This window comes from Aulostomus chinensis, chromosome 18 (genome assembly GCF_037954235.1).
Source record: "Aulostomus chinensis isolate RoL2024-O1b breed Wild chromosome 18, RoL_Achi_v1.0, whole genome shotgun sequence".
Taxonomy (NCBI): Eukaryota; Metazoa; Chordata; class Actinopteri; order Syngnathiformes; family Aulostomidae; genus Aulostomus; species Aulostomus chinensis.
The window spans coordinates 3,351,279-3,373,413 of record NC_141337.1 but is presented as its reverse complement, the minus strand read 5'-3'; the positions used below and the strand labels follow the sequence as shown (position 1 = coordinate 3,373,413).

At 47.5% G+C, this 22,135-nt stretch overlaps 1 protein-coding gene across 6 annotated transcripts in view; it reads right to left on the bottom strand.

Moving 5' to 3' along the window:
• svilc (supervillin c) overlaps positions 1 to 22,135 on the bottom strand; it is a 23,293-nt gene extending 1,158 nt beyond the window's left edge. Inside the window, exons 1-32 of one of the 6 annotated variants that reach the window (XM_086185733.1) lie at positions 21,811 to 22,135; positions 19,780 to 19,872; positions 18,434 to 18,911; positions 15,633 to 15,667; positions 13,838 to 13,899; positions 11,579 to 11,724; positions 10,973 to 11,204; positions 10,158 to 10,705; positions 9,790 to 9,910; positions 8,476 to 8,511; positions 8,326 to 8,388; positions 7,867 to 7,941; positions 7,700 to 7,787; positions 7,550 to 7,627; positions 7,438 to 7,473; positions 7,163 to 7,352; positions 6,473 to 6,639; positions 6,284 to 6,388; positions 6,060 to 6,196; positions 5,767 to 5,914; positions 5,371 to 5,516; positions 4,403 to 4,578; positions 3,437 to 3,578; positions 2,891 to 3,203; positions 2,679 to 2,815; positions 2,458 to 2,560; positions 2,151 to 2,367; positions 1,923 to 2,056; positions 1,669 to 1,824; positions 1,146 to 1,289; positions 940 to 1,052; positions 97 to 252 (exon numbers count right to left, since the gene is read on the bottom strand). In XM_086185733.1, coding sequence (XP_086041859.1) covers positions 97 to 252; positions 940 to 1,052; positions 1,146 to 1,289; positions 1,669 to 1,824; positions 1,923 to 2,056; positions 2,151 to 2,367; positions 2,458 to 2,560; positions 2,679 to 2,815; positions 2,891 to 3,203; positions 3,437 to 3,578; positions 4,403 to 4,578; positions 5,371 to 5,516; positions 5,767 to 5,914; positions 6,060 to 6,196; positions 6,284 to 6,388; positions 6,473 to 6,639; positions 7,163 to 7,352; positions 7,438 to 7,473; positions 7,550 to 7,627; positions 7,700 to 7,787; positions 7,867 to 7,941; positions 8,326 to 8,388; positions 8,476 to 8,511; positions 9,790 to 9,910; positions 10,158 to 10,705; positions 10,973 to 11,204; positions 11,579 to 11,724; positions 13,838 to 13,899; positions 15,633 to 15,667; positions 18,434 to 18,678 — 4,449 coding nt within the window. In that variant the 5' untranslated portion in view covers positions 18,679 to 18,911; positions 19,780 to 19,872; positions 21,811 to 22,135. Of the gene's footprint in view, positions 1 to 96; positions 253 to 939; positions 1,053 to 1,145; positions 1,290 to 1,668; positions 1,825 to 1,922; positions 2,057 to 2,150; positions 2,368 to 2,457; positions 2,561 to 2,678; positions 2,816 to 2,890; positions 3,204 to 3,436; positions 3,579 to 4,402; positions 4,579 to 5,370; positions 5,517 to 5,766; positions 5,915 to 6,059; positions 6,197 to 6,283; positions 6,389 to 6,472; positions 6,640 to 7,162; positions 7,353 to 7,437; positions 7,474 to 7,549; positions 7,628 to 7,699; positions 7,788 to 7,866; positions 7,942 to 8,325; positions 8,389 to 8,475; positions 8,512 to 9,789; positions 9,911 to 10,157; positions 10,706 to 10,972; positions 11,205 to 11,578; positions 11,725 to 13,837; positions 13,900 to 15,632; positions 15,668 to 18,433; positions 18,912 to 19,779; positions 19,873 to 20,180; positions 20,243 to 21,810 lie in introns of those variants that run through there. The other 5 variants (XM_086185734.1, XM_086185732.1, XM_086185736.1 and 2 more) reach the window with 5 other exon arrangements.

Here is a 22,135-nt window from a genome sequence, read left to right as displayed (position 1 = left end):
TATGTCCAGAATGTACAGTCGCTGACAGTTTTCATGGGCTAATATCTGGGCAATGCTGCGGCCTGCTGGCTGAAAGATGCTACTGCAGGTTTCTACCTGGAAGTCCTGATCAGACAGGTAGACCTCCAGGTGCTGGGGGTCCACTCCCTCAGGTAATGGGCCTTGAAGCAGCTGCTCCAGAGGGTACTGGGTCTTCATGAGCTGGGCCAGGGCGTCCTGCACCAAGGTCAACTTCAACTGCCCTGCATCACCCTGAAACACACACACACACACACACAAAACGTAAGAGAGCCCACCATGAGCTCTATACTGTTTTGATTATTAGACTACTTGGATAACGGAACAGTGACTTCAGATCAGCCAGCAGGAACCTCAGCATCCAACAATTTGTTCCCGGTGAAGGCGAGTCACTTGACGTTACACTTGATTTAAACAGTTTTTAAACTTAATTACACTTTTCTTAATAGCAGAATCTATATTCTTGAACTCACTGCCGTTACTCGGGCTCAGTGTTAAAAAAATTAGACGACCTTTCACTCCAGGCGGTTTGTTGGAATTCTTTCCAGTACTTCTTCCAAAACCCTGAGAGACAAAACTGTGAATTGACTTCAAAATCTTCTCTCAGTCTCCAAGAATTCCGACAGTAAACTTCTGTTTTTTGAGGCTGAGCGTCCTGCATGCGCGTTAAGCATGAAACTGTTATTTCAACCAAGGCTGCAAATTTCTGTAACTTTTCTTTTGTGAAGCTGAACTGAACTTCAAAACTTCTCTGTCGGGACAGAAAACTTTTAACTACTCGCTAATAAAAGCCAGTCTGGGATAATTCCTTGATACACATCAAGTTTTTGTTCATAAAAGAATGAATTGCATGAAGTTGTGGGAGATTCTAGTGTTTCTCAGCATGACAAAACACTCCATAAACCTGGATCCGGTCCACACCTGCGTGTGGGCTCCCGGCGTCCTCTCCCAGCGTGGGAAGACGTTAGTGAACGTGAGAGGCTCGGATCCCTCATGGATGAGGTAGGCCTGCGGTGGGCGTCTGGGGTTAATTTCTGTGATACACAGAGAAAACATTTTCTCAAACACATCAGCAAACAACAACCCGTTTACCTCCTAGCCAGCTCTATTGAACGGGTCCTCGTTACCTTTGCAGTACAGCAACGTCGTCTCCATGGCGCACCGCCTCTCATCATGCCAGCGGCTGCAGGCTGCAGCGGACAGCTCCGTCGGCCCCGGTAAGTTCCTCTGCCACAGGTAGACCTCCAGACGGTTGTCCAGTAGGAACAAAGCTGGAAGACGGGTTAGAAAGATTAGTGATGCGTTTAAAAAAATCAGTCAAATCAGACTGAATTAACCCCTGAGTTGAGTTCTAGTTTGTTCCGCCTGCGGGATATTTTAGGTTTTGGCAACAGAAACAAAAAGTATGAAGTCAAGAAAATGTTCAGAATCAGAAATAAGATCGATATGTACGATAGACTTCTTCCAAAGAACGTGAACGAAACTTGAATTTTGAAATTATGTGTACATTTGGAATGGTATGTTCGTGTTTTCCTCATGACTCTAACATAGAGTATTAAAATAACAAAGGAAACTAAATTGAATGTGCTGTTGTTTCATCGGGAAGTAACGTCTTCGTGAGCTGCGTGGAGGGGCTGCGTCTGGCCTCACCCGGCAGTGGTGCAGAGTACAGACTCTCCTGGGTGAACGGCATCGCCATCACAAGCCCCGGCAGCCTTGATGGACTCTGCAGCTCCTCGGCCTTGAAGCTCCCAGAGGAGGCACTCAGGTGGAAGAGGCGAGGTGTGAAGTTGTACTTGCCTGGATCTGACAGACCACATATTCAGCTGATTATCTAGTGAAAGTCCTCCACACGGTTGAGGTAGGAACCCCCCGGGGACGTGACTCAAGTGTATAACGTGTACCTTGTAACATGCAGTCATAGGCCTTCCTGTCCATCTGTCCCAGGGCCGTCCAGAAGTCTGCCGGCTCTGAACCTTCCTCCACTCCCTGCACCTTCACGAGGCTGCTTTTGCTGAGACCCAGCTCTGGTGGACACCTGATGCAAACACACACCACACGCATCGTGATTTAATCTTTGAACATATAAAGCATCACTGGACGCAACATTAAATCCAGAGAGAGAGACTTGCGTTTGTGTAAGACGCTCCACTGCCCTCCTGGCAACCTCCCTGGAGCTGCTCTGAGCTTTACAGCCAGTCCAGAGGTACAACTCCCCCTGCTGGCTGTTGATCAGGACAAGACAGCCCCTGGACCTCAGCGCTGCACAGCAGCAATCCACCTCTGACAGCGAGCCCTCCTCAGGGAGCTCCCCTCGCACACAGAACAGCCGCCACTCTACTTGCTCTACTGCAACAGACGCACGGGAGCAGCTTAAATATCCTTCACAGGCAGACAGAGGGACATGAACTCAAAATCTAAAAGCTAAATCTATTTTACCTGCATTAGTGGAGAGCGCCTCCCTCTGGCCCTTGTGAATGACCAGGCCTCCCTGGAACAGCTGCAGGAAACAAGGAGGTTCCTTTCCCTGAGGAACCACCAGCTTCAAAACAACCAAACAATCACATCAGCTAGAAAACAACAAAGTGAGGGAGCATGATTATCTTCCCTTAAGAAATGTTTCTCTCCATGTATGAATGCATGATAAACCATGTTCTTACTTGTGATTGTTGATGGTTGTTCATCCCGATGGACAGAAAAGCAGCAGTGTCCCGTCCGCTGACGCTGGAACGACGACCTCTCCACAGGAAGAAGGACGTTTGCTCTCTGCTGCCATCATCAGAGCTGTTCGTCTCATCTACGACAAATAAACTGTCATTAGACTCCATGAAGAACAAAAAAAGGTGTGAAGGTGGGGTGTGATGTCACTGACCGACAGCGCCGGTGCTGTATGTCCAGCGGACCACGTACGAGTCCCCCTCATGAAGTTGTCCTGTGCTCTCCATGTGGGTTTCACTGTCATCAAACTCCTGGACGTGCCAGGTGTCTATGGCAACCGTCATCAGCTCCATTCGATGCCCTTCCTCCAGTGTGATGACTCCATAATTCCTCCGGACATCAACATCAGCCAGCACGGCGTGGACTAATCCGTCTCCTTCCACCGTCTGGCCCGACACGAGAGCCTTGGCGTCACAGGGGGTCAGGAGGTCCGATGATGGGGACGTAGTTGGCTGAGCTGGGACGGCCTGCAGAGACCCACAGCAGTCAGAGGATCACAGGACTGTACGTACTGTAAGTGTACAAGTTAGAAATCAACCTCTTCACCGCCTCTGATCTTCAAGGGCAAGTAAATCGTCTGAAATTCTTATTCAACTAAGCAGATATTTCTGGCATCGATGATCGTGAGCGTCTGTCTTCACTTTGCGTCAACACGACTGGGAACACCGGGACGTTAAAACATGAACTTGTGACACGGAACCTGCGTCTCATCCTTGGATGCAGCTTCCACTCGTCCTCCACCTGGGCTCGTCCAGTCGAGGAACTTCTCTCTGAACAGCAGTGTCTCTTCGCCCTCAGAGACGCAGCCAAACAGCGTCCAGCTGGGGCGCCCCTCCCCCCTCCTGAGGATGCAAATGTCACAGCAGGAGATTATACACAACGTTTCACTCATCTTGTGAGGGCAACAACACACAGCGACTATACCGGATTACATGAAGTTCAAAGCCGAGTCAAAATCTCGCCGTCCTCTCCGTACTTTTGCTCGTAACCTTTTGTCGAATGTGAACAGATCGCCATGGGAGCTGAGAGCCACCATGACTGCATTCCTTTATAAAAGGACATGATCTCAGGCTTGTTCTCTCGTCATGGCAGATCGCTTTATCTTCTTACCCTGACATGACAAAGCTAATTTTTCTCAAGATATCTTAATCTCCCTTCACAACTTGCTGGAAATAAATGAATTCAAATCAAGTCAAACATGATAATCTCCTTCAAGAGGAAGAAGAGTCCGTAAACCATTTGTTCTGGAAGTTTGGAGCAGAAGAACTGGACTGGTCCCTGATACAGAATCCCTATCAGTCCACATCAGGGGGATTAACGCTGCTGGCTGTGGGATCAAATCCCTGGAGCCAGGTTACGAGATCCTGCAGGAAACTGTTGCAGCAGCAGAAAAAAAAAAACCCTGATGGTCAACAGTCACAGTCATGTGACCTCTGAAGCACTCGAGAGCTGATTTCAAGCGCTTTTACAGTGTAATGTGAAGTCGGTGCTTTACGCCGGGGTTTCTCCCCACGCAGCACCGAATCACAAGCCTCGGTTTTACCCTGAAGTAGAAGACCTGCAGCAACCGTACAATGTTTACACAGTACTTACAACTGGCTCTGTAATATGGACTCATATCAACAGTATCTCTTTCCTCATTCTGACGCCGGCTGTTTTTACTCACAACTGCATGCTGGCGTTGCTCTGTGTGGGATCCAGTGGGTTGACTCGACAGTTGCTGTAGTCATAAGCGCCGACCCACACTTGGTGAGTCAGCTGGAGAGCAACGTTCCTCTTGCTAACCGAGACATCCTTGCCAAGCCACAGGTACACCTCACTGCCAAAATCAAACACCAAGGCCTGGGCGCGCGCGCACACATACACACACACACACACACACACACACACACACAGTCAGCATCAGATGAAACCTGTTGAAATTGTGATGGCCGGATGAATATGCTACGTGCACAGCTGCAGAATCACAACAACACGTTCAATCAATGCCAGGGAAAAGCAGCTACTTCTACCTTCTACAGCTCAAAAAAATAAAAAGTGGCACTTGAAACTACAGCAGTACAATCACATCTTTCTGGCTTTGAATTAAAACAGCAACAACTTGATAGCATTTTCTCACAAAAGAGACCAAAACTACGCATCTAAGTTTGTCAACGTGAAAAAAAATAAAGCCTCGCATTTACGAAAAAGATAAAATACGTAAAAAAAAAATGTAGACTTTATTTATAAGTCACATTAGTTGACCGGAGTGGTGAGGCCATAGAATAAAATAAGTGGATGTGATTTGGGTGACATCACCCAATGCAACCTGACGTGCCCATATTTGGTGAAGAGGGTGGAGCTGCAAAGGAGAGGCTCCATTCCACAATCATGTCACTGTTATTGAGTCACCATCATTTATAAAATCCCCATCAAAGACGACAAGAAACTAATAATTGAGAATCAACCAGTCAGGCCTGCAGCCACATAATCTGATCTTTTTTTTTGCATCTAATTGAGTCGCCCCCTGCTGGCCAAAAAAAAAAAAAAAAAAAATCCGGTTTATAGTGCTTAACGCTGCCAATATTACACCACTTGAAATGTGCAGGAGACAAAATTTTCAAGTGGTTGGAGGATTTAGAGGAGAGCACAGACCTCACTGGACCCCAGGAGAGAGGTGCTGGGGATGGAGGCCCAGGCTTGCTCCTGGGGCACCAGTCGGTTCTCCACCAGCCTGTAGACACAGTTGGACTCCACCACGCCACGTTCAAACAGCTCATCCTCCTCCGGTGCACCCGCGCCTGAGAGGAGCAGCAGACAGAGAAACACTCAGAGCAGCATGAACACAAACCCAGCAGATATAATGAACGCCTTTTTTTCCTTTCTGTTTCTTGTTGCGATGAGTTCATTTTGTCATGATGCAGTCTCTAAATGAAAAGCATCTGACTCTGTGACTTGATCTTCTAGCATTTGTCCACTTCTTTTTTGTGTGTTTAACAAAAGAATAAAACATGAAGAATCTGCTTGCTTGTGGACATTTCTATCTCCAACCTCTGTATTGCGTCTTTCCTCCAAGAAGGTTCCAGAAGTCTACAGCCAGGCTGCTGTCAGAGTTCAGCCCCTCCTCCAGGTGGACGACCTGGGTGGTCTGACAGCCGAGGTCCCTCCGGCTCTGAATGAGAGTTGCCAGGTCCGAGGCCTGAAAAGCCAAACTCAGGTTCTGATACCACAGCTCCCCAGTCCCACGGTACCGAGTGGGAACACACAACTACTCTGATTGAAAGTGACATCATGTAGCGTGATTATACCCCAGCTTGATGTCATATTACTGCCCTTGCAGGTACCTTGGCTTTTTCTTGCTCGTTGGCAAACTCTCCGGTCCACAGGATGCAGTTCTCCTGAGTGACCAGCAGGAAGCAGTCTCCACTGTTGAGCGAGCGCACCGAGGGCTCCACCAGGCGGACCTGGACATGCTGCCTGCCTGTCAGCACAGGCACTAGTTAAGACAGACACCTGAACACAAAGAGACCTGGACACACAGACCTGGATGGACCAGATGTGTTCTGACCTTTGATATAGATGAGCATGCAGCTGCTGAAGGGAGGATAAGACCTCACAGTTGCGTCCTCTGAGCCGGCGTGATGTGAATCTGCCATGGAGGAGTTCTTTGATTCTGCAGGGAGGAGTAATGTTTTGTTGAGACAGCAGATTGAGGAAAAGGTGAAGAGCAAGTAAAAGAGAAGCCCCCCCCCCTCACTCTTCTCCGCCTGGATCCTTTCTTCAGCAGCCATGCTGACCCTCTCCCCCATGTAGTCCTGCGTGACGTCCTCACGAGCTGCAAGAGCCCGCAGGGGGTTTCTGGATCCCTGAGTTCGTCGGGATGGACGTACAGCGCGCCGGTGCTCTGCTACTGCTGAGGTCAGACTGCAGAATCCCACACAAACACACATAGACGACCAATAAATAAAGACGCCATGACGGGCCGGACAATCAACAAAAATAATCATTCCATTGATTATTACACACTGGGGAGTCACTCCAGTCAAACTTTATGAGTGTGCAATTAAGATGTTCACAATTGCCCTCAGTGCTTTACAAGTACAGTAACCTGACTGCCCTCTAGTGTGGTAAGAGGGTACTGCAAGTGGGCCACCAGCAGCCTTTTACAATATGCAGCCAATGAATTTATTTGGAACTTGAAAAAACATTCATGAATGAATGTATTGTGTGGATATTGTGTATTTTAATGCAGGAAAGGGTCATCATTCAGAGTCAGACACACGTGATGTCTGTCTGTCATCACGGGAGCTGGACGTGCATTCATCTGTGCTCTTGCCGCTCTCTTATATTTGTTGAATTGTTCTGTTTATGAACTAAAAGATACCCCAGTTAGCTGTAGGTTTGGGAGTGGTCGCTCTACCGTATTGCTGAATAACACAGAGCTCACATTGGTGTGTTGGTCTGACAGAGGATGCCCAGGTCCTGCTCACTCTCAATGGAAGCGGCGTCTCCACAGGGCGGGGCGGCGCAGGCGGGGGGGGGCGTCGGCTCGCCGTAGAAACCTCCAACAAACATGTCTTCTGCAGCGGCCACCTCTTTGATCTCCGGCGTCGCCGTCGGTGCATTCTGAGGTGGTGCTGGGTGGCCCGGACAGGAAATGTAAGAAATATTTCAGACTGTAAAGGCACGGCGTTCTCCATGCTGTTCATGTTTTATTCTCACCTTCCATGTCCATCACAGGCTGCATGGGGATCTCTGCTGGGAGACAAAGTAAACCGTTTCAGAGACACTCCGGGAAAGTGATGACTGGATGAGCACTTTTATCTCTTCTAACCTTCAGATGTGGCAGCGTCCGCCGAGTGTCGCTTGCTCTCGCAGGCGTCATCTCTGTCCGAGTCTGGAGATCCCAGACCTAACGAAGACGAGGGGAGAGAGTCAGAGTCCAGCACTCACAAAGCAAATCAAAGACCGTGAGTAAACCCACTTCTCTTGGTCACACGTCCAGCCTCCTGCTCCGAGTTCATTTCTTCAGCCTTGATCACATGAGGCTGCTCATCCTCTACGTCTTTAGCCTACACGACACAGATAGACACAGATGAGCCGTAGCTTCCAACAGTGTCAAAGCTCGAGAAATTAAAAAACGCCCGTCACCTTCTGTCTCCACTGGGGCTGGATATGGTTCTTTGTAGGAGAGGAGACCTCTTGAGCCTCGAAGGACTGACTAGTCTGATGGAATTAAAAATAAATGTAAGGACAACAACGTGACAGGTGAAATTAGTCTCTAACCATTCAACAGAGACTAATGGCAAACCAATACAAACAAAACGTGCATTTCAGATTTGACTCCTATCAGAGAGGGAGGTGGGACGAGGCACAGCAGGGGAAAGTTCTGGAAGCGCCAGTGAAGCAAGGAGGGAGAGCAAGATTGACACAAACAACTGTGAAAGGGGAGCTGCGATGTATCACTTCAGAAAAAGCTTCATTATCAAGTTGGGAGACGCAGGTGACGGAGTTGAGTCGTTAGTTGCGGGGAAAAGTCACACGCCTGCGTCTGTGCCGTTACTAAAACTTCACACTGCATACAAAATCATGCACGGTTCCATCAATTACCTGATTGAAACACATGATATATTGGGCTGTTTGGCTAGAATAGACAGAGGCAAAGACAGGTTCCTGGGAGAGAAGGAGAGTTAGAAGAGAGACGGCAGGCTAAAATGCAGTCATTGAAATAATCCGTCAGGAGAACTTCTGAAAACTCACCCAGCACCGAGCATCCGCGACACTTTCTGCTGTCTCCTGGAACAAAATAAAACAAAACAAAACAAATCAAAATGTTCATGTAGGTGCATTTGAGATCACGAGGTCATAAAAGAGTCAAGATTAAACCAACTACAGATTCAGTTTATTTACGTTGCCCCTCAGTCTGAGCCAGTCGAAGGCATCTCAGTATGCAAACAACAACCAGGCTGGATGGATTCACCAGTAACCCAAGTCCCATCTCAAGACATCTGGCACGTACCAAACCCAGAGAGCTGCTGCTCAGAGTCCCTATATCTGCTTTCACTGGAATGACAAACACTCAGAGTCAAACCTCAGGCTTTTTCCTCGCCCTTGACTCAGAGACGGTAGAGAGAGTGAGCTCGATAAACTCCACCTTCACCGACAGGCTGCAGAAATGTGAGATTATTGGACTCGTGGGATTTCCTGCAGGCGCACCTGTACCTCTACTCATGACATACATGTTACTTGGCACACAAGGGGACTTACAGAGCAGCAGAAAAATTCCAATCCAATATCAGAAATTTTAAATGTGCGTGAAGAGATATCCTCGAAGTTGTGGAGCTGAAGCTGACAACACGATTCGCTTGGGAGAGGCACAGAACCGATCAAGTTTCCACAAAACCCAATCAGATTTGTTCGGACAAATAAGCAGAGTCCAAGAATGTTTCATCCCAAAAACGCAACGTGCAGGTGATGTTGAGCCGATCCTGACGCCAGTGACAGAAATTCCTCCAATACTGGCAACAAATACACCAAAAACACCAGTGAGTATGAAAGTCTGCAGGTCGCATGACATACAAACCCTGTGACCCTGCTGCTTCCCGGTTGGTTCTAACTAAGGTCATAGAAGAGGAACGAAACTAAACCAACCCTAAAACACTAGTCTGCAGCCTGAGCCTACACAGGAAGTTTAACTTTTGTCGTTCGGTGGACGCCGTCGTCTTGAGCGACTCGCAGCAGCCCATTTTGTCAGAAGTGAAACCAGCTGTTCGTCGTCCTCTCCGTCAGGACCTCAGAGAGGAAAGAGTCACAACTTCTGATGGAGGGAGGAGGCTTTTTTGGTGTTCTTTTTGGTGATGAAATAGAAAAACAGATCTGTCTTCGGGGGGGGGGGGGGTCAGGGCCGGTATTACTCTAGAACAAAGAGCGTCTTACTGTGACATCACACCAGCTGCAGCATCAGCTGAGAACTGTTCCTGCTTCTCACTCTGCAGATGTTCTGACTCTACAGCCCAGCTCTTCCTCACATACACTCAGATCTTGGTACGGTGAAGCGTTTGCGGCGTCTCTCACCTCGCTGCCGCCGCTGACTGTCTCCCGGAGTGCCCCAGTGCTGTCCGGCAGGGTGACCTGAACGTGTCCCATGGTGTTGGTTTCTTCATTTCTTGCACTCTCTTGCACGTCTTCTTGCCGTCTGGGAAAGACAACATAGAATATAAATCATGGGGCATCAAAATACCACAAAAACTGTATACCAGTTCACTGTTCATACTGGAACTGCTAATTTCTCTCATTGGTAAAGGTGAGATCTGTAAATCTGATCTTTCTGCAGCCTGGGAAACCCGAAATGAATCCTAAATACTTGCTGCACAAAGTGTTTAATTCTCAGGCAGGAAAAGCACTTATTGGAGATTTTCAGCCTGTTAATTTCAGGTCCTTACTGGACTGGGCTGGGTTCCACTGAGGGAGCTGACTGTTTCCTGGCCCGGCGGGGTCGCTCCTCCTGGGGGGCGACGTGCTCTGTCAAGGCGCTTATTGGTGGACAGGCAATAGTTTCCCTCCTGGATCGGGCCCTCTGCCTCCAGGGGGCGCCAACCAGCAGGCCACCGTCCACACCTGAGGCCTCTCGTCTCTCCCTCCGACGCGCTGCAGGAATATCCGTGACGTCCAACCTCCCTTGAGTTCCTCCTTCGTAACCACCGCCACCACCGTTCTGTGAGGGGGCCTCCATCTTCCTGCCCTCAGTCCTGCAACACTCGGAGGTCCCGGAGCGGCTGTTCTTTAGGATTCCCCTCAAACCTGAGTCAGACTCGCAGCGCCGCAGCTCCTCCTGGGTAGGACCTGAGTCCGCAGTCCCAGGGCTGATGTCAGGTCTGGACTGGGAGAGTCGCACCTCACTAGGCTTCAGGTTGACAGACAAGGCCTGCTGTCTGTCGGACAGATGAGGAGACAACGAGAACGCAGGAAGTTGTACGGGGCCTTTCTGGAGCTGGAGGGACAGAGTTCACAACGGATATTAATTTCTTTGTTTAAGAAAAAAAACTGCAGCCTTCATTTTTGTCAATGGAAGGATTTTTATCAGCGTGAGGAGCCACCCACATCTGCGTGAAGTTATCAAACTTTACAGCTGTGCAATTGACCCATAAGAACTCGTACTGGGGACGACTACTGGGTGAGAATGTTCAAGTTACTGGTTTTCTTTGTAAAACTCCCCAATCGTGCAACACAAACATTCATCTCTTTGCTCCTCACTCACCAGGCTGACTTCCTCCACGGTGATGGGCTGCGTGCGGTACCGAGCCCCCTTCTGTCTCCTTCTCTCTGGGGGTCCGTCAGCGTTGGCGCTCTTCTCCCTCCCCGGCAGAGAGAGTTTGTTGAAGAGAGCCAGTTTCTCACTCATGCTCAGCTTGCAGTTCTCATCACCGTCCTCCGCCGAGTCCGCCTGCACAGACGGTGACTCCTCTGGCGGGGAGGCTGGTTTGGGGGCGCTGCAGAGACGCAAAGGTACAAAAGAGTCTCATCATGAAAGTAAACTTTGATTATAAAGCCTGGAATTTTCTGCATCGATGCACAGCGACATTGTTAATACAACAGCAACTGGGATGTCGGTCCGTGTAATCACATAGCCACAAAATAAATGCAATTAAAACTAAGAAAAGCCCTGCACAAATGTTGCAGACACTACTTTACTTTTTGCTGGTGCCTTTTTCTTGACAACCAATCATCAACAATCAATAGGAATGTTTTTCCTCAACGTAGAAGGATGCCTCAGGGGGACAAAATGATGTGCTTCTCACACTGTAGCTCACATCTGACCCCTGTATGGACACAAGGAGGCCACAAAGTTGTCCGCTCCACCCACCTGATAGCCACCATTTCCTCGCAGGTGATGGGCTGAGTGAGGAAGCGATGCTCGTGGCCGCGGCGGACCCTCCGCTCATGGCAGACGCTTCCCGAGCGAGGCTTGAGGAAGGCAGAGGCCTCGGGAGCAGCAGACTTCTCCAGCTCCTACAGAGAAGCAGGGCTGGATGTTAATCTCCACACCTGATGTCAGAACACAGGGTTTGTTTGAGGAGGGAAGGCGGACGCCAGCAGGTCATCAAATAGCAGGCTCAGGCACCACCTGCTAAATAAGTAATGAGGGGGACCACGAAAATGGCAGTGAAAACTCCTGTTCTATTTGTATGAACAGAGCGAGGGAGGGGAGGTGGATTGCTGGTGAATAAAACAGCTGACTGAAAGGTGGAGCATCTTGGCTACATGGACAGAATGCCAACCCAACTGGTCACAGCGTAACCAGAGACCCAGCAGCTTCAGTTACCTCTGCCTCCACACAGCAGCAGGCTAATTATAACACGGCTGCTATGGTTGTTCATGGCTAAACACCGCCTGGCACATTTTCACCTGATGCCCCGCTGCTAAAACGGTGCAGGAGGTGAAACGTTGCATGGCAGATTGTAACTACAGCAGGTTTCTTCCTATGTTTCAAAGATCTTGGAACTGTTTTTTTCTTTTTTAAACATGTTTTCTAAGTGAAGCACTGCCCCTATTCATTGTTGCCATGGACCCTTTATATTTTGGCAAATTAATTTGAAGCTACTCCTAAAAAAAAAAAATTTTTTTTTAAATCCAACAAGTGGAGGAGTTGTGGTCTTAAGATGCAGTTTGGAGGTTTTAGCACTTAATGAGAAAGTAACACAGGAAAACAAATTTAAGAAGAGGTTCTAAAAACATGAAAGTCCAGATTGTACCAACAATCGGATGTAATATTTTTCAGTGAAATGATGACGGCATTTCCTTTGCTGCAGTTACTTTTCCACGGCCTGCAATATCACAGCCTCGCGTTACCTGTTAGCCAGTTAGCTTATCAAAGTCTCAAATTGATGATGTTGTTTGAAGATGCAATTTTATTAAAAAAAAAAAATTCTCTTCTTTTCTCTTTAAACATTAGATATTGGTGAAATAGCGAAGCTGCTCCTCTTGTTACTCGTTCCATTACTGCAACACCGCTACGGCCCAGTGGAAACTGTTAGCCTGTTAGCTTGCTAAACTGTCTCATATTGCTGTTGCTTGATGATGGATTTAATGGACTAAATATATATATATATTTATTTTATAGATATATAAATAGATACCAGTGAGGTAGTTTTTCTACTGCTGATACCTTTTTTTTGTTGTTGTTTTTTTGCTTGAGTTACATTTCCATGATTTGCAACTCCACAGCCAGGTGTTAGCCGTTAGCCACTTAGCTTACCAAAGTCTCAAACTGATGATGTTGTTGTTGTTGTTGTTGTTGTATGATGGATTTTAAAAAATCAAATTTTTTTGTATAAACTTTATACTCGCATCAGTAAACTGGTAACACTTCTGTCGGCTTTTCATTATTTGCAATTCCACAACCTAGCGTCCGCTGTTAGCCTGTTAGCTTGCCAAACTGTCACAAATTGATGATGTTGATTAAAGATGGATTTTATAGAGTTAGTATTTTCAGCGAAATAGTACTGCCATTGTTGCTATTATCTTCACATAAACTTTGTATAATTAAAGATAGAATTTACATACTTTTAGAATGACATGCTACTTTGAGTTGTTTGTTTAAGGTTTTGTTTTTTTTTGTTATTTTTTTACAGCCCACTAGATGGCGCCTGGACACAATGGATAAGAAACAATGTTACACAGTAAATTTAGGCTTTCTCTTAATGAAATCAAGCACCAAACCAAAGAGTAGATGAAAGGACAGCACCTGTTTGACTATCAACCCTCAAGATGATCAGATCTGCAGGCTCAGCACACATCTCCCGCTGTAAGGGGAGCAGCGAAGGTGACATGACGGACGGCGTTGTTGCTTAAGCTGCTTTTTTTTTTTTTTTTTTACCCTATCATGATCCAGCATAGAGGAACTCATCCTTGGATTTCCAGTTAGACAAGTTCATCTGGGATATGACATCCTGATAACAGCTTAATTGTGGCTAAGTAAACACCTTCTATGGTTCTCACTGAGCCGTTGCAGATGCCGCCACATTCGATGGAGCAGGAAATACCCGATTTGTTTTTAGCATCAGGAAAATACTCAGGTCATGAAGGGTGTCTCGCTTCAGTGCTGTGACAAAGGCAGACTTACTTTAAACAATGACATCTTGGCTGCGACGCTCATTTTGGCTCTTTCATCCGTTTTCACGTCCGCTGCGAAGATAGAAGAGACGAATCATCAGGTCGGCAAAAGGCTTCCGCATCAACACGATAAATCCAACAGTTTGTAGGCGCCACCTACAAAAACCACCGTCCTCGCGCGAGTCAAATGTGGCTTTTACTTGTTTTACATCAATTCTGCGATCAGTCAATTACAAGACGATGTAGTGAAACTTTTAGAACTTCCGTTTTCGGCACATCGAGAAGTGATGACACCATAAGACGGCATCCGTGAGGAACTTTTTTAAATCACCTAACATTCATTTCCTTGATCCCATGCATCAGAACTAATGCAGCACGACACAGCAGCCCTGAGGTAAAACATGATAGTGCTGGGTTGCATCTGAAGGAGAGAGCTGTGGACAAGAGGCTGACATTTGCGGTCTTCATCCCAACTCAAATAAATGGGTGAAATATTCCCAGATCAACAGCACCAGGAAGTAAAGCAACACCTCCCTCAACATCCTGAGCTCCTATTTAGCTGCGTTATGGTAAAAATGACCTCTGACTGATTCTGCATTCGCGATAGCAGTCAGGATGTTAGACGGAATCCTGATGTTTGTGTCACTATTCACATTTTGATTGACAACCACGCTGCAAGGATGACGCGGTGACGCATATTCTGCCTTGAGCAACGAGCGCATTGTGATTTCAAGAGTTGCGTGAACAACACCAACCACTGCCAGTCACATGACCTCATTGAACCAGGGAAATTTTTGTGTCCACCATGAAAAAGAAGAAAAAAATCCCAGTTCATTTCCATCAGCATCGTTTCGAATTGTTTTAACTGATCCCGTGCCGTTACCGGAGGTCGTGGTCACTGCGGGTACTGTCTCTGAGATTACCAGACAGAAGGGAGAGGAAATACTGCACTGGACTGACGTGTTACACCGCTTCAGGTTTGCTTCGGTGTAACTTATAAAGTGGCATGTGTTGGTATATTGATAAAACTACGACTACTACTGATAAAAATACTGCACTCCACCTAGTGACCTTTGGCCACCAAGATCTTTCCAGATCGTCTTGTGCCGCATTGGAAGAAAACCCCCGGAAGACGCAACACCCGTGGCCTGAAGCGAATGGCGGCGTCACAAAGGGAGAAAAACTGCAAGCTACGTTTTTGTTCAATTCTCAGAGGCTCCAGAAAACTAAAGCGCAGAGCGAACCAGCTCCTGCCGGCACCGATGCCTTCAAGTGAGGCTACGGGCAACATCACCGCCGTTGGGAGCTCAGCTGTTTGGTGAAAGGAGTTACGGATCTTAGATCTCAAGTTTATTTGATTAAAAAAAGATCAATCCTTCTGAAGCTTGAATCCTGATCACGGATGTTTGAATGTGTAAATGTGAAGCAGATGATAGATGGCCAGTGGCCTCGCAGCCGGGTAAACGCGACCTACACCCGCATCTTGTTTCCGGGCAGCGGCCGTGACGCAAATATCGGTGTTAAGAGATGTCTGAAGTCTTTTTATGGCGGACTTTGAGGTAGCAGCGGCTCGCACGGTTTCGCGAGACATAAATCTGTCATCACGTTGAAGATTGTGAGCCTAAAAATATGGCTGGATTTATTTCACAAGCTGTTAAACGACTTCACTAGGAAGATGGACCAACCAAATGTTTTGTTTATAGGGAATTTACAAGCCGGATGTGTTTGTAATCCATGTGCTCCTGCTGGGTTTCGTCAGTCTTGTGCCACCAACCCCCCCCCCCCCCACAGGAAAACAGCTTTACCTTTACAGTTGTCCTCTTCCTCTCCATCCAGCTGCCTGGACGAGACAAAAGAAGACATCATCAGGTGAGGCTGAACATGAAGCTGCTGGTGGTCCCCTGAGCTGAGATGTGTGCGTCACGTTTGCCTGCTCAGTGAAGCAACACTGGAGATCATGAAGGAGCACAAACACACGCAAACCAAACTGCTCCTGGACATCTACGGGTGTAAATGTGCCCCGCCCCAGCCTCAGAGGGACTGCTGCATGTAAATGTGCAGGCAGGTGTCCTCCACAAAGCCAGCCACAGCAGTTAAACACACACACACACACACACCTCAAGATAAGTGTTACTACAGGAGAGGATTAGAGTCAGGTGTGACTCACTTATCCTTTTAAGTAGGTGAAAAATAAAAATAAAACAGTTCGAATGAATACTGACTTCAAGTTAAGTTTGCTTGAAGTTAGAATTGTTACAATAAAATCAGAATTCCGAGAGGGGAAAAAAAAAGAGAAAAGTCTGACGTCTTCTTTTTTAGTTTCACGTGTGGCCCAAACCCTCTCCTGTATTGTTCCCTATGAGGTGAAACTTCATACGAAAACATCGCAGAACAATAAGAGGAGCACTGCAAACAGCATCGTCAGAGGGAGTCGACGAGCCGGGAGCCTCGTCAGCTCTGCTCATGGTGACCACAGCAAACCCCTCCTACCCGCTGCTCTCCTCCATCTCATTCGCTGTGATCGGCTGAGTCCTGAAGCGCTCGCTGGTCTTTCGACTGTTACCTGACCCCCCATCGGGGAGGTAACGCCGGGTGCGTCGCCGGGTCCCCTCGGAGCCCGGCTTCACTGCCAGGTCCAGAGAGGACGTGGCTCGCCCGGCATCTGGACAGCTAGTTTCCAGACAAAGGAGGAGGACAGATATTGAAGTGAAGGCAGGAAGTGGCACACAGGTACACAGGCTGAACACACACGTGCAGGGGCCCTACACTTTCTCTGGCTGTGCTCCACTTCCAGCCTGCTGCAGAAGGGCACTTCTCAACTGGCCAACCGACACACGAGTGTAGAGCTGCGGTGCATCGAGTCCATGAGGGACGGGGTGCCCCTCCCCACTCTGCATGCTGGCAGAGTCCCGGGAACCCTGCCTGGAGGGGGCGGGAGTGAGGATAAGGAGATAAGGATGCACCCAGCGGGCACCCAGCTGGCCACCGACATTGTTAAGATATTTTACCGTCAGGTGACCAAAATTCAAAATGTGGAATACTGGAGACGGCTGGAGCCGTCCACCAGTCACAACATTAACATCAACAGAACATGAACTTTAAGGCATTTCTTTGAATTTAAGTCCGACGTTGGATCTGAAAATAACTTTTCACTAAAAATGACGTCAAGTCCAACGCCTTTCTGAAGGGAACTTGCCGTCTGGCGCCAGCTGGGCAGGAGCAGGGAAGAAATGTATTAAAGAACAAAATACAACACTGAACTGTCTGACTAAGAGTTGGAGAAAAAAAAAAAACTGTGCGGCTGCAATGGCAAAAGGTACAAAGTTGTATTCTGACAATACAGAGGACTGCAGTCCGTGTCCCATCACGCCCGCTCCAGGAAAAGCACCCATAATGAGAGAAGCTCAGTCCCAACCAGTGCAGAGGGTAAGAATCAAGCTGGCTTTGCAACTTCCCGCTGGGACCCTTTTATTTAGACTGCTGAGTTTTAATTAGTAAAGCTCCAGAAAATCTAGTGAAGACACGGAACTGGCGCTCCTGGCTGGCCCTGGTTTAACCAGCGGCGGTATGACCTGCCTAGGTTCTGGCGTAAATACCTGTCACGGCGCCAGAATTGATGTGCGCCGTTTCTGAGTTTGTGAGAAACGGAATTTGTCGTCTTTCATTGTTCTGGTGAGTTACCATGCAGGTTCACTCAGCTGCTGCATGCAGGAGAACCGTGTCTTCTTTAACTAGGTGGTGGTGGTGGTGTTTTAAAAAAAAAAACAAAACAGATTTTAAGACGATCAATAACTAAGATTTTTTAAAACAGATCTGTTGACTGGATATCAGTGAACGTAAAAATTAACAGAGACTGTTTTGTGTTGAATATATGGGATCAAAAAAGTGCACCGATTGTGAAATTCTTCTGCCGATAAATACCGATGGTTAAACTGATGATTCGTCTGATAGCCGACGGGGTTTTTATGTTTGTTTGTTATTTTTGTTGCTCTTTATTCCCTCTTTTTTGTGCCAAGAAAACAAAAGAATCATAAGAAACAATTATTCTTAATTCGTCTGGCTGATGCCGATGCGCGGCTGGACAGCTCGTGTCAGTGTTTCAGCTGACTTCAATTAGCTTGTATGGAAAATCTACAATATCACCGTTAAAATCGTGTCAGAAACTGAACCCGTAAATCATCTTTCTCTCGTTTCTGTTGTGATTTGAGGGATTCTAAACTTTGTCCCTCCCATGACACCATCTGCCATCCACCTTAAGTGCTATTTCTAGACAACAGCAACACGACGTACAGCTGTCAAGGTAAAAAGGGTTGAGGCAGGTGACGTGTCCCATCACGAGGCTTATAAAGTTGCTTTATTGGTCCTCAAACACCTGCTGCCCCATCCCATCCATGCTCAGCAGCCAGAGCAGACGCCTCCGCTGGCAACTCGCTTCACTGCATCACAACCCAGAACAACGGGACGTACCGCTGGTGTGAGCACGGGAGGGTTTACCCGATTCTCTACGTTCTTACTGAAAGTTCAAAGATTTTAGGTCCGAGAACCAAAAAGCTGAGATGCAAGGACACGCAGGTTTCGTTCATCATTCACTGCAGATGTGACTCACCTTCTCTGGTAGCTTGGTTCCTCCGCAGCCTCTAATCCATTTGTAACCCCGTGCATCCTGCCGTTAACCCTCTCACGCTGGAACAGGACGCCCTCCAAGTCCCCTCTGTGGGTTTGGGTCACTGGGTCATGCCCCTCTCTCCTCCCCTCCCCCATTTTGTCAAAGCGTTCAGCGAGTTCCCGCCTCCTCTCAGCTTTGTATCGAGCGATCCGCTCCGACCTGGGTTCCAGGACTGGGTTCTCCATGGTGTCAAAGGCTCTCAGAAGAAGTCACTTGGTCCTGCGCTCCTCAGGTAATTGCATTTAGGCAGAAAAATCGGATGGGCTGTTCTGTCTCCACGTTTAGTTAAGATGAGACGAAGAAGCCTAACTGTCCGGTAAAATTCTCAGATTCCATTGGACTTAAAGACTTCTTCTCGTCAGGTCCATCAGTCTGAGGTTCCGATCCGTCCGTGCACCAGGCGAGTGAGGCGTTCCTCCTAAAATAAAGACAAAGACAAAGGTAAGATGTGTGTTTTTAATCACTCACACAGTACCTCCATGTGCTTTACTGGACACATCTTCTTCGAAAGTAAAAAAAAAAGAGAAAAAAAAGTCGTCATTAGAGGGATCATTTTCTAAAAGTACATCTCTGGTCTAAGTCTCTGTCTTAATGGAGGCCATGTAAGATGACCTGGGCCGGCCTGCAGTGCCACGCAGGAATCTCCCCTTGCACTGAAACTCAACACCTCAGCAGCAGCTCAGCTCCTCTCTGGGTCCAGGACTTTGGTGATGACTCCGCAGGCTCGCTGGACTTTTCCACAACCCCCAAGTAACTTCATCTGATCAAATGTTATCTAACAAGCTGCACAGTCACAACAAGTTCTTAGTTAAATGCACTGGAGAAATCAATGCACCCCTGACGTTAAAGCTCATATAAGACAGAGTTCTAACTCCTCTCGATCGCTGCCATGTGACGCGCGCGCACACAGGGAGTGCCTGCTGACTGCACGGTTGCCTGGACGTGGGGACACAACACCGATCATGCTTGAGACCATCAGCAGCATATAAATAACAGTGATAAAACACGTGTAAAAACAGGAGCTAACCATACACTAGTTTGTGTGTGTGTGTGTGTGTGTGTGTGTGTGTGTTCACTACAAACATAAATGTGTATCTGGCTGTGTGCTTTCCAAAAACTGTGCATGTCAGCATTCCTGATATTTTACCCCCACACAGGAAGCACAAAAGGGCCAGAACAAAGAGGCGTGAGCCGCGGACTTACAGCGCCAGATGCTGCAGGCCTGAATGGTTCTGTTGCCAACAGAGGTCACAAAATATTGTAATTGGTACGGATTCTGCACTTACTTCATTTATATGAGCTGTTAGAAGATCAGAAACCACAACGAGCTTTAGAACCGGGCGTGCATCTACTGGCGCCGCAGCGCCCGAGGAGTAAACCTATGTTGTAAAACCACATTTGGGGAGGAAAAATGCAAAAATGATGAAATGTAGAAGTAAAGAGTTGAAAAGTCAAACTACATTTTGGTAAATTTTGGTTACATTTGGCTGTTATGAGCCGTTTTCATTGTGTGAAAATGTCAAGGAGCTAAAAAGAATAAATTAAAAAAACAAGAAGAAAAAAAAAAAAAGAGAGAAGAGACTGGTTGTAGTTTGTAAAGAGGTTCTCATTTTGTTAAAACTGAGTACCACCCAGGAACCAGTAAAGATGCCAGGACCCACAACCTGCCAACAAGACCCGGCCAAACCTTTAGGGTCCATCCCAACTGTCCTGATCCACGTCCGGGACATCGGAGGCATCATCGGCGGGCGTGTGGATCTCAAACGACCACGTCACAGAGCGCTTTAATGAACTTAACAGTAAGATGTGGTGATCCGTATATGAGGACAACAAGATTACCGGTGTGTGTGCATGCGTGTCGGCAGGTGTGCGTGTTCATCTATGTCTGCACTTCATTCCACGTGTACATGTACTTCAAACAAAAACTGTCACTTCCCTGTCCAGAGCCACAAGCGTCCCCACTCGCCTCAGCGACGCCACACTCCTTTATGTTTTTGCTGGCAGAACACGGGTAACAGCTGAAAGTGCAGCCGCACTTGTTTAAAGAGCAAAAGTCATGTGACGAGCTGAAGGATTGTCGATTGGAGGGGGAGAATGCCGTTGAGGCTCAACAGGGATCATGGGCTTCTAATCCAGTGACACAAATTGACGCTAGCTTGAAATAAAGCTGGCGGATGAGCACACTGGACCCTTTCTCTGCCCTCTCAGGCTGGGCTTTCATCTGAAAAGACACAAATATTCAAATTAAGCTGTCCAGAAGGTTAATTAAGAAGGCCCTTGAAGGTTGGCCAGAAGTTAAAAATTGTCACCATCATCATCCACCCATCCAGTTTCCTACATGGCTGGGTTGACTGTGCTTTCTGCTTCTCGACAAGAACAAGTGACACAGAAGTGCAGACAGAACAGAATTTACATAATCCTGCCTCTTTGCCCCACAGCAGCAAATTAAACCAGATTAAAAGAGCGGCCCAGAATAAGCCTCCGTCCAATTACACCTGTCCTGACTGAGCTTCTTGCACTGGAGCCCCCCGTGGAGCGGCATAATTCAAGGACACATTCTCAAAGGCTGTTCCTTCATACCAAAGCAGACATGTAGCGTGATAAATTATGGATATGGATGTGTTTACACGGCCTCGCATTATCAAGGAGCACCACAGGAACGTCTGAAATTGATCTCGGCAGCCTCTGCTGATCTCTACATCGAGAGGCATGTGACTGGAGGAGAGCAGACAGTAGGAACAGTCTAGTGCTCATGCACCCACCTTAATCCACGGCTCTCAGCGGGATGTCACAAATTAACAAGTGGTTCCTCCTTTCACACATCATTACTCAAGATTTAGTCATCCAACAACATCTCCAACCGGTCTGAAAATGATCCAAATCCTGACCAAACATCACTTACGGTTTGTTTTTTAATAAAGGTTAAAAAAAAAAAACAACAGATGCGGCCATTGCAATATTTTAAAGTTTAAATGGCCGCAGAGTCTCAGGATGGACCGAACTATTTTTTTTAACTAGTAAACAAAACTCATGAATTCAACAACCACGCAGGCAAAACACACGGAGTTCCAGCCACGCGTAAAAAAAAAAACCGTTTCAACACCATGAAGCAGGTGATGACTCCATTTAGACCACGAACAAAACGAAAAAACAAAGTTTTGATCACTTCAGGCACTGAAAACCACCACGAATTACAGGGCAAACACCGTACGAGCGACGATGACGCGACATGTCGGTGACACAACCATACAAGTTAACGGCCTTTAAGCGCCCGGAATGAAATTCAGACTTGAAACAATGACACGAGTCCTACTTACGTGCAGCCAAGAGCGCGCAGGGTGAAGTGGGTATGAGCGCGCCGCTGTCCTGCCGGCGGGTCCCTCCCCACTGGGGCTGCGCTCAGGAGTGTCAGTCCAAATGTAGTCACACTCGCAGCTGCGGGGGGCTGTAATAAGGGGAGGGGGAGTATAAATAGATGGGCGACCCATGGGACAACCGCCCCCGGTCTCCAGGAGGCAGGAGACAACACGGCAAAAGAGAGACAGAAGCCCCTAACGCTCCACAGCTCCTCTGTGCGACTGATTATTTGTGAATTCACCGTCTACATTTGCAATTATGCACGTCATCAACACGGACGGATCG